This window comes from Mytilus trossulus, chromosome 1 (assembly GCF_036588685.1).
Source record: "Mytilus trossulus isolate FHL-02 chromosome 1, PNRI_Mtr1.1.1.hap1, whole genome shotgun sequence".
In the NCBI taxonomy this organism is placed as follows: Eukaryota; Metazoa; Mollusca; class Bivalvia; order Mytilida; family Mytilidae; genus Mytilus; species Mytilus trossulus.
The window spans coordinates 105,280,609-105,293,179 of record NC_086373.1 but is presented as its reverse complement, the minus strand read 5'-3'; the positions used below and the strand labels follow the sequence as shown (position 1 = coordinate 105,293,179).

The following is a 12,571-nucleotide window of genomic DNA, read 5'->3' as shown; positions in this document are numbered from 1 at the left end:
CATTAAAATAAATTCCAACTGAGTATCCTGTTCCAAATTTATTTCACAGAACTTTCTTCCCAATTTTCTTCCAAAATAGTAACGTATAAAACATACCAGGATTCTTTTTATTGTTTGTTATAAAAGAACCAGGAAATAAAAAAGTGGGACATTTATAAATAAATAATGTAGACTCAATTCATACCTTAGTTTATATTTCTAGCAATAAAAGTGGCAAAAAAGCTAAGTGTTTCCATTTAAAAAACAATATAATAGAATAGATTCAGTAATAAATGGAAAACTTTTCCTTAAGGATGTTCGCTACTAAGTTTCAAAATAACAAACTTTTCATAACACAAGTATAATATATATTAAGAGAAGATAAATAAAGGAACCAAAAAAGAGTAAAAAATATATATACGTCAATGTGCTTGTTTTTCGAGATATTAGCCATTGAAATTTTTACGGGAAAATTTTCTCTCTTGATTTTTCATTGCTTTATCATTGACAAGTTTTAAGTTCTCAAAACTATTAAGAAATAAAAAAGATTTTATAACACTTTTACAGAGGGCTTATAATTATACATGTAAAAGATTTATAAAAAGAAAATGAGGGTCAATGGGCAAAAATTTGGAGGCATTAAAATGGATAAAACCAGAGGATTTGGAAAATCTGACAAAGGTCTCAAAACATGACAAGGGAACATCCTTAACTAAGGAAAAACAGTAAATTAATTTAGTATATTTCATATAGTTACATCCACCCCTACCTCATTTCCTTAGTTCTTATAAGAATTATTAATACTTACAAAGTTGCTTAACCTATATATAACAAAGCAAGCTAAATATTTTTAAAAGTTGGAACATATTTTAAAAAACTTTTTTTAAAGAAAATATTCATTTAAATCATCCAATTTGTAGAAACTCCACCCACATTCACTTTGTCATGTCCATTACAGATTTTGTTGAGTTACCTATGCAGACTATTAGCTGTTGACCATCTTTACTTTGGCAATTTCCCCTTGACTCCTAAAGCTATTCAAGAAAACAACATGTGTTACAACATAGATAGACCTTTTTTTTCTCTTTTCCATATAACATTATCCTGTAAAGCTGTACAACAAACCTAAAATGGTGAAACTTGACCCTCAACATTAACCCCAACTGGTGAACTCTGCCCTTAACTCTTAATAACTGATACAAAATCTTTCTTACAAAAAATCTGTTACTAACAGACAAAAGCTAAGCTCAGTCTATATACCAAACATTTAACAGGCTTCCAAATGTTACCAAATAGTCATCTTCTGTATCAGGTACACACAGAGAACCTGGACCAGATGTTACCAAGAACAACCATATACACACATAACTCAATTGACATATGTGTCTTTTACCTGTAGAACTTGTACATGTGTCTCCTTACACCTTTGACTTGAAGACAAGTGGCTTAGAGGGATGGATGTACTCAAAAGATTCACTGTAGAAAGAATAAGTGTCTATTATAGGAGGCTGTCAGAAAGTAATGTGCTTAATAACCCTGCATAATCACTTGTTTGGTTTTCACATAAGCAGAACCTGTTTTTTGCTTTGTTTTGATAATATTGCTCTGCCATAAGAGAAACAAAATGTCGATGAATGATTGATTGCTATTGATGACAGATGGAATTTCGTCCATGTTAAACTCCTATTTTCTGATACATATTTCATGAACCCCAAAGGAAGGAGCATCTGGAAAATTACAACAACAAAACTCCGCAATGCTTGGTCTACTATCATCGGCAAAAAACTTTATTATAAAACCATCCAAATGAGTTGTCTGGGGAAATCGGCACAAAAACCCACATAAATCAAATGATCAATTTCTATAACAGAAAGTTAATTACATAATAGATAGTAATAATAGGGGTACCAGCAGACAGAAATACAGTCAAGATAGGTCGTGTATGTACAACTAAAATAGCTTTATTTAACATACATAACATTTATATTTTTTTAATTACTCATAAGCATAGATTTGCTACGAAAATGAATATAACAGGTTTCGTTAAAGCATTATGGCATATGGCTGTGAACAAAATTGTTCAGAGTTGTATTGAATTTTTAAATCCAGATTTAGAAAAATATAAATGGCATCAAATATGACAGATCATAGTGACATTTTCATTTCAAGTAAAACTTACTTAAAACACTTTGTAACTTTTTATAATTGCTTTTTGGACAATGAGAATTAAACCAATATCGCCAAATTAATGAATGAACCACTTTTTAAGCCATGTGCAAACACTTAAATTTATGAACAGAAAAACAGTGAACTCTATTAGTTCTATTAAGTGGCAGGCTCCTACACTTTTAACAGACCTTAATTATTACACAAACATCTACCAGTGTGGTAGGTATTTTAAATGTTCAGGAAATAATTCATTTACAATAATTTCATTAAATAAAGTTTAGTATGGAACCTGTTACAATCCATTAAACTTTAATTTGTTTATGAGAATAAACTCCTTGCCTGTAGTTTTATTAATTGTTACAAATATATCACTTATTATTTGAAAAGTACTTTTATTTCATGCCAAATTTATTTCAGTAAAATTTAATGATGCGAAACAGTTAAGTCATAAAAATCTTATCTTCCAATCTGACAAAAATTTTTCATCTTTAAAAAACAAGACTGTAATTTTCTTTTAAAGTTTGACAGCTTCTTTGAGTTACGATTGTAGAATTGACCCTTTACCACTGTAACGATTTACTGTTTTATGTAAAAAAGTAGTTTTCCTGGTTTTATTGATAATCATAAAATTCTGTACCGATTTTGTCCACAGCTGGCGAGATATTCGATCCATGCCGATAGCTGTTTATCATTATCTCTCCTCTGTGAAAAGAAGGACTATATCAGAATCCCTACTTTATTATCCTCATAAAACCTATTTGTTTTCAAACTTTGTAAGTTTAGTACCCCTCAACACGTGAAGTTTCAAACTTAAGCTTAAAATCTTAGTAGTTAACACATGCATGTAAGAAGTGATAAACCCAATCATAATCGGACATATCTGTCTGATTTATCGTAGAAAAATCACTTTTTTTATTGTCCACATATTTTAACAATTTTTCAACAGTACATCCGACTTCGACTTGGTATGACCTGTAATTTTCTATTCAGGTGTTTATCAGATGCTCACCTCAAAACCATTCAGTTCATTGTCCCAACAGAATTAAAAAGCTGTCAAAATTTATTAACTTCAAAATATTGGTACCCACAAAAATGTGTACTTTTAAGTTCAATACCCACGAAAAATTTAACTTTGATACAATGAATGTAAAAATAAGTTTTAATTCTTTAGATGTAGTTGATGATCATTTATAATGAGGTGATAAGTAAGCTAAAGAAATAAAACTAATAATATGGGGTCAATTTTCTTTAAACAGATCTAAAAATAGAACATGTTATCAATGGTCATCTTTTACTCCATGGTAACTTTTTTTTATCACAAATAAAAACATGAAGGATAAAAAAGTTTTTTATAATAATGAACATCCGCTGACTATATGTTTACTTTAACACCTAGTGTAAACTAGAGGCTCACTGTGTCTGTAACCTGCATTTGTTTTCACTGTCATACAAAAGAATGACCATAAAGAAAAATAGTAAATAGATATAAGATGTGGTATGAGTGCTAATGAGACAACTCTCCATCTAAGCCACAATTTGTAAAAGAAAAACAATTGTAGGTCAAAGTATGGTCTTCAATATGGAGCCTTGGCTCACACCGAACAGCAAGCTATAAAGGGCCCAAAAATGACTAGTGTAAAACCATTCAAAAGGTAAAACCAACAGTCTAATCTATATAGAAAACAATAAATGAGACACACTTATGAACCACATCAAACCAACGACAACTACTGAACATCAGGTTCTTGACTTAGAACAGTTGGAAACAAATGCAGCTGGGATAAAGTATATTTAGCAGTCCTAATAAGTGTATTACACCATTAAAATAAGCAGGCAGTGTTCTACATATTAGCACCATTTTTTTTAAACTATTGTATGTTGAATAAAAAAAAAGGAAACCAAATTGTACAAATAGTGTTATTTTAACTGCAAATGGAATAAAAGGTAGCTAAATACACATGAAAATAATCATTCAGAAAATACAAACATTTATATTGGTTAAGGTCAAGTTTGCTTCAAAATACCTTAAAAAAATAATGAATTGTGGTATGTATGATTGCAAATGACAACTATCCATAGACAGAGGGAAAACGATGGGATCAATTACATAGTTATTCAAGCAGATTTTTCACTGCACTTTCTAATTTCAATTCAAATGACCTATAAATACATAGACTAATGCAATTGTGATGGGAATAGCTCATACTGGGACTCTTCCTAAGCTAACAATGGCAAAACCACAAGTATCATATTTGCACTATATGATTATCATTTTTAAAAAGATTAGTTATTTTCAATGTCTTTACCTTATTGTACTAAAATAACTATTTGTTTTTAAACTTTGTAAGATAGTTAAAGGTTTTAACTTAAGCAGTTAACTATTACTTCCACTTGTCAAGAATATGCATAAAACAATGATCAAAAGACATTAAGTAAACAACAATCAATCAATCTAAGACAAGTAAATCAACGTGGTTAAGTCAATGATTATTCTAATACAGGTTGGCAATTACACCTCTTCTTGGAACTCAATAGAAAACAGAAGTGGTTAAAAAAAATAATTTAAGTTTAAAACTAGTAAAGCAGTATGTCCTAAAAGGAGACATGCCAAAATCTTGTAAATACTTCTGTTTTAAATGTACTTTTTAGAATACTATTACTTGAAATATTTTATTGTTTAAAATGCCTTTTATAAGTTTTGTATACATATGATAACTAGTTCAAAGAAAGACAACTCTAGACCAATCCAAGCCTAAAACTGATTGCTAACATAACATTACTTGAATTGGTCAGAGTTGTCTCTCTTTGAACAAGATATTACAGTTCATAGTGTCAGATATTTATTAAAAACAAGAATGGATAAATAAATGAATGAGGGGAATGATACTCCCTGAACTACACATCAAAAGAGGGAAGACATTTTTTCAAGGCTTCAAATTCCTGGTATATTTGTAGGGACAACAAAGCATCCTTTTTGCAAATTTATCTCTAGTTTGAGGAACCTTTCAACTATTGAAAACAAAGTCACTAGATATCTATTCCATCTGCATTAGTTTTTTTCAATCAACTTTTTCAATATCAAGCAAGGAATACTTAAGTTCATATCGGGCAACAAATGATTTCGGATACACACAATGAGGGATAAATGGATAGACGGAAAGACGACAAAACAGACAAAGAAATTATAACTGTGGATCCATTTTTTCTTCGTTGGAACCATTTTTTGTGGATTGAGGAGAAGTTACACCTTCATGAACATTCAATTTCGTGGTTTTAGCAATGTTTGCATACAATCCTTAGAAAATTTTTAATTTGTTGAACATTTAAATTTTTTGGTTCCACAGATCTAACAAAATCCATGAAAATTGGTTTCCAACCAATATTAATGGATCCACATTTTAAGTGCTGAAAAATTTTCAGGAAGCATAAAATTAATGAATTTCTTTGTTTGATCAGACGTTGTAAAGCCAAAATGATTCTTTCAGACTGACATGTATTTGTTTATAAAAGGAGACCAGACTGATGCAGTGTATTGGATCTGAAAGCATTATGGTTTAACCTTGATTATTCATTAACTGTAATTCTAAAACTGAATATTAGGGCTCTTTTGATATCTGTATTACTTCTATCTTACATAGTATCTTACATAGTATTGTCTCTTTGAAATCAGAACAATATTAGTACAAAGTGAGTACAGGATGCTAGATTATGATTGATTTCTTTATTTACGAGAATACTTGGTTAGTCACACTAGGTTAGTATCTCCTGATAATGGATAACATTGTCTATGAACATTCAAATTAGTCTTCCTTAACATTCTATTTATTCACTATATAAGATTAAATAAACATTTATATGCTACCATTGCTTGAAGACTATTGAAGATGCTTCTTTACAAAACATCTAGCATTAGATAAGTCTGTAGACATGTACAGTTATATATTTATACACCACTATAGATAAGTCTGTAGACATGTACAGTTTTATATTTATACGCCCCTCTAGATAAGTCTGTAGACATGTAGTTTTATATTTATACACCACTACATGGTAACAGGTATACACAAACAAGTCATCAAAGAACATAAATCATCAGACTTTGAGATTCAGAAAACCTGATTACAAAATGAGAGTCCACAAAGAAGATGTGTCACCTGCCTTCTCTAAATGAAATAAGCACAAATTCAACAAAAGATTTAAGTTATCCCCCTTTGTATGATTTCTCTACATTTTTCCAAATAAGTTTAATATTTGGTAGGACTATTATCATTCAAGGCACACTATAATTTAAATAAATCAAACATTACAATAAATAACACCACTGCATTTCAAAATTTAGTTAAAAATAATTCTTGCTACTATATCCTCACACCTGCACTTATATAACTTATTAAACTCAACACTCTTTAATTTGTTAGAAGGTTCTAATGTAAATCTTGAAGATTTTAAGATATTGCAATTGACACTTTCATTTAAAATTATACAGGAAAATGTAGCTAGTTCAATGCTTATTTTGCATTCTCTGAAAATACAAACATATCATTTTCCCAGTGATTTACCTCCTTCTGAAACTACAACTATATCATTTCTTTCTTTAAATCAGAGTTATCCTCCCTGATACTTACCTCTTTCTGATAATACAGCCATATAATTTTCTTCCTTTAAATCAGAGTTATCCTCCCTGATACTTACCTCTTTCTCATAATACAGCCATATAATTTTCTTCCTTTAAATCAGAGTTATCCTCCCTGATACTTACCTCTTTCTCATAATACAGCCATATAATTTTTTTCCTTTAAATCAGAGTTATCCTCCCTGATACTTACCTCTTTCTGATAATACAGCCATATAATTTTCTTCCTTTAAATCAGAGTTATCCTCCCTGATACTTACCTCTTTCTCATAATACAGCCATATAATTTTCTTCCTTTAAATCAGAGTTATCCTCCCTGATACTTACTTCTTTCTCATAATACAGCCATATAATTTTCTTCCTTTAAATCAGAGTTATCCTCCCTGATACTTAGAGTTTTCTTCATTGTTACTCACCTCTTGTTCTTCATTAACAGAATCTGGGGTGACCGATCTTTTTCCATGGCTAAACCCGTTAACCTCTTCTGTCAAAGTTGCCATGGTTACACAGTGGTTTAATCACCTTGCTTTAATCTTCACCATAGTTGCTGAAAAAATATATATAATTCATTAATAATTCTGATTGCTAAACTTCTGAATATATTTTTTTTTGTGTGTTTTTTTACAACAAATTTGAATGGTTTTAAGCTAGTAATTTTTGGGTCCCTTCATAGCTTGCTGTTCAGTGTGAGCCAATGATCGTGTTGAAGGCTGTACCTTAACCTATACTCGTTTACTTTTATAAATTGATCCTTGGATGGAGAATTGTCTCATTGGCACTCATACCACATTTACCTATATCTAAGTACTCTTCAATGTACTCTTTATTTTTAAGATTGCCTGTTACAATTATACTTCTGTCCAAGCGCCAGGTGAGTATTCCTGTCAAATACTTAGTTGCCAGGAACATACTCATAATATAATAAACAATATTACATAAACTATGACAATATATATTAATTATTCTATCAAATCAATTTCATCTGGTAAGAACCGATTTTGGGTTGAAATTTCAGGTTTATCTGATGATAAACTTTGAACACTTTTTAAATACTTAAGTCAAGCTCAAATATGAAAAATCTGTCAAATATACCACAACATGTCACTTTTCAGATGATTTTAGTCAAAAATGAAAATGTTCAGTCTCAACCTTTATATATGTTATGTAAACAGTATAAAATTTAACTCAAATGCTAAAATTTTGAAGATTTCAGTAATTTAGAATGACTTAAAAGTTTCAAAAATTTTAGTGTTCATGAAAGTGAGATCTGAGAGTGAGATGGTTCAAAGTATTTATAATATTAGAATAATATTCGCATCGGGTTTAAAGACTAATTTTTTTGGGGGAGATTATTGCAACATATTGCAATATTTAAATAAGAAAGAAAGTTTGATTATCTTTAGCATGAGGGAACTACAACTGTGTAGAGTGTGATTAATATCCTTCAAGCTGTTTAGAAGGGGGAAGAGCTTTCAGAAGACTTATTGATGCAGGTACATTTATTGCTTTTTGGACAAATATTGTACTCCCTATAGCACATCCTCAGATTGTGTTCTACTTTAAAGTTTCATCCATTTGAATAACACTTTAGAAGTTGTGCTCGTTGTGACTTTTCCATATATTACAGTACTGAAGTAAATAAATTTGATTACTTCCCCTTTAACATGTAACACAGTGATTTTATTGCTATATGCACAACTCCAGGTAACTTTTTTCATGTCAAGTTTTACCAATATCCCTTTAGCTATTTAAAAGAATTTACTCTTACAAGGCACATTGTAAGACAGATGGACGGACAGGATTCCATTCTACTCCCAAAAACTTGAACTGAAGGGTGTCATAAACTTTCTATTGTCGTGGTTGCAATGTTTTTTGATAGACCAGATTATAATTTACAAACTAAAATCTAAACATACTTAGCATCATTCATGTCTAGTTTGCTTTAAATTTGGTTCATTAGAATTCTAATTGCAAATATTTTTGACAGTTTCTACTGTATTAAGACTTATTTGTAATCTTGCCTTGGTGATCATTTTTGGTATCTACACACAGTTCCTACACAAAAGACTAAAACTGGTTAAAACAGGAGTGCACACACTGAAATGTCTCGTCTGCTTTACTGAATTTATGTTTTACTATAAGTTTTAAATAAAATTAACCCTTTCAATATGATCAATGTAAATGAGGCCTTGGTTAGATTAACAGACAGACATGAACATCTCACAATTATACCATATACCAAATATATTCAATCTATTGCTTATGGTTAAGGGCATACGATACAGTTTTGATCCCGTATTTATAGTTTGATGAAAATTTCCATATAGAACAGCCTATTATTTAAACTTGGAATTATTTTTAATTGTGGAATTTATAAAATTTTCCGTGCTGGAAATTTTTAATAAATTCCATGTTTATTTGGTATAATAATGTTTTGAGCGGTTCATAACACTTTCCATATAATGTATTTTGTAGAGATAGTGTTGTGCGCGGCACAGTACATTCTATTGAAAATGTACCATCTTTTTTGTAAAAGAAAGTGTTGTGCGCAGCACAGACCATTGAAGTACAGAATAAACATGAAATTTATTAGAAATTTCTAGCATTTTTAGTTAAATGAGGTTGAAATTTTGTATATTTGCTCACAATTCGGATTTGTGGCCGTATTTTTCCTTTCGAAAGAAAGACATAACTTTTTTGTTTTAAAAAATAAACACAAATTGTTTTTTGTTAAATAACTTGTAATTTCTGTATTTTATAAATATTCTAAAAACGTATGCATTTTTTATTCAGAAATAACTAATATTCATCAAATGGTCATGAATTAAGAAAAAACGCAATTTTTTGCTGTACATTTATCAAAATTAAAAAAAATGCACAATTAACAGTTTTATAAAATTTGGTCCACATAATCTCCCTGGAAAATGAAACAAAATGTCGTTTTTTGAAATAGGGGTTCATGCACTTGTTTTCAAACTAAATCAGTTTGAATGATAAAAATCATTACCTTCCCTGTATCTGTATCGTATGCCCTTAACAGACCTTATAAAATTTAACATTGATCAATGAACCAAAACATTGAGGTCAAGGTTAAATGAACCATGCCAGTCAGACATGTTCACAATAAACTAATCAAATACACCAAATTTAATTGACATATTGCTTACAGTATTTGAAAAACAAAAATAACCATGAAAAGTCTAGAGTGACTATAGTGGCTAACAAGATTTTGTGAGGGAATTTGATGTTTGCTATACCACTGTTCATTTCAACACACTTTTTGACAATACTACTATACCAATGGAAATGAAAATTTTTGCAGTGTTTTGAGAAATGATTTTACTTTGTAGTCAAGTAACATTTGTGAAAATGTTTATTTTTTAAAAGGACGAATTTTCTGTATAAAGTCAACAAATATGTGGTGGACTTTTGAAGCCCAAACTTTGTATTTCCTTACATACATAAATGAAAGATCCAAAAACTGTATCAATACAATATGACATGTTTATGAAATGATGGCAAAACTTTTGGTTGACAAATTTTTACTCGTTAGACGGAAATTTAGTAACATAAGGCATCTACATTCAAGGCATGAAGTATCCAGGTCGTCTCCCTTCTGACATAATAAGCTTTAAACAAATCGTGTATGACAGCACCATTTTTTTTATCATAGTTATCAAAGATGAATAACTCCTACAAGCAATGAGGTCAGCAATCAATTGACAATTTGTGTCAGAACAATAATCCAAAATTTGATACTAGATAATATAACCAATCCTAATGGTCATGCAAGAACCAAACTCTAACGGTACATAAATATGTGGGTTATTGCCTTAAGCAATGCACACAATTATATAAGAAAACCTTCTAAGAAATTCTGAATATGATAGGGAAAATCCTGGGCTTGTTAACAACATTAATTTATCTTTGTAATAATGACTTGTGATTAATTATTTTCATCTGAATTTTTTTTTTTTTGAGCATCGCATCTGATAGTATGAGATTTGTTTACACATATATAATCTTTTTTTGAAATATATCCACTTTTTTCTTGAACAAGTTGTTTTCCTCAAAGTTTATCAGAATTGTCAGACAAGAAACAGAGGTGATAAAAGATCCATTGATACTTTATCAGTAAAGTGTTTTTTCTTGTCAGTCACCAGTAAAAAAAAAATTCAAAGAAGATTAAGTGGTATTGAAAACAAAGAAAATCATTTCTAAAATTTCTATATTTAAATATGCTGCACAGAAATTCATTGTACTGTTCAGTCTACTATGTATACTTAATAAATATTCAAATTATGTAAAAAATGAAATTTTGTCAAATTTTGTTAGAGGTAGATTCTGATACTTCTATTAATATGAGTAAAAATGTCAAGGTTTCTTATCCAAAGAATGTAAAGAAAAGCTTGTTTGAAGTTACTGTGGATTCATTATTATTCGGTGGATAACATTTTTTTCGCCTTTCCTGGTTATAAATATGAGGTTCAACAAATTACAAATGTTCAATAAGAATGTATGCAAACTTTGACAAAACCAAATAAATGGGGAATGAGTCCACATGCGACACAGATGATGCTCCTGCTTGCATACCATATGAAGTTATAAACAGATATCACTACAGAACAGAAAAGTGAAACAACCAAAATTCAACCTTGATCTGTATTTTGAGGTAATAAGCATTGTGATTAAGTTTCATAACATTTGGTAGAGGGTAACTTAAGTTATAGAACATAAACCAAATTTAGGAAGTACAGATTCATGCGTTCTCCATAAAAATTGGTACCCAGGAAAATAAATTAATATATGTTTTTGAGGACTTGTTTGCAAAACTTAACCAAAATATTAAAGTTTGAAATATAAGTCCTATGTGTGTTATAAACATATGCTTTTGAACAGTGTTATAAACATATGCTTTTGAACAGTGTTATGCAGACTTTGACAAAATCACTAAAAATCCATGAAAGTAAAAAAATTTCCTTAATCCATGAATATCAATCACAATGAAAACAAATGAATCCACAGTACAAGAAAAATCATTGGTATTTATTTCTAAATATTTGGAAAATTTAAAGATGGATTTTGTTTTCAAAAACCTTTATAAGAAAAATAAGACCATAAGGATAGTCAATAGTAATCCTTTTTGTTTTTAAATAGCTTTCAACATTACAAAAATACATATATATTTCTTGACTGCAGGAAAACACAACACAGATGTTCCTCAGATAGGATGAAGTTGCAGTTTATTTTAATTTGTCAAAAATAAATCTTTTATAAAAATGCATTAAATGAAAAGAAACAAGAAATATAACACCAAGATGAAACAGTATCTTAATCTATAAATCTACAAACTGAAATTCTAAACCTTTATTTAAACATTGTTGTCATTATTAATCTCTTTTTTGAAGAATTATTTAAATATTAAATCACATTATGTTTTAAATTGTTTGATTGTGCAATCTCTTTTTTTTTGTGGTCCATTTAAAAAACGAGAAAGAGCAGCAAGACTGGCTCCTTGACCTGTAAATAATTCAGGGAAGATATCACCCTTCATTTCAAAATATGCATTGTAATCTTTTTCATGTTTTGTATCATAATACAAAAGGCAGCGTGAAAGTTAAATTGTATGTGAAAGGTCAAATTACACTGAATTTAAACTATCAAATGAGGACATTGGCTTTGCAGTAAGGACCCTGGACTGAGGTAAAAATCCTATAGACATTCAACCAAACAAAAAATTAGTTTGAATAAACTTTTTTTGCTTTAAAGAGTACAATATCTCTTCTAAAT

The 12,571-nt window shown here is 29.7% G+C and overlaps 1 protein-coding gene across 4 annotated transcripts in view; it reads right to left on the bottom strand.

The window, feature by feature from the left end:
- The window catches only part of LOC134695613 (eyes absent homolog 1-like), a 100,717-nt gene that overhangs the window by 72,609 nt on the left and 15,537 nt on the right, over positions 1 to 12,571 (bottom strand). For all 4 annotated transcript variants that reach the window (XM_063556908.1, XM_063556935.1, XM_063556917.1 and 1 more), the window contains one exon: positions 7,198 to 7,328. In XM_063556908.1, coding sequence (XP_063412978.1) covers positions 7,198 to 7,281 — 84 coding nt within the window. In that variant the 5' untranslated portion in view covers positions 7,282 to 7,328. The remainder of the gene's footprint in view (positions 1 to 7,197; positions 7,329 to 12,571) is intronic.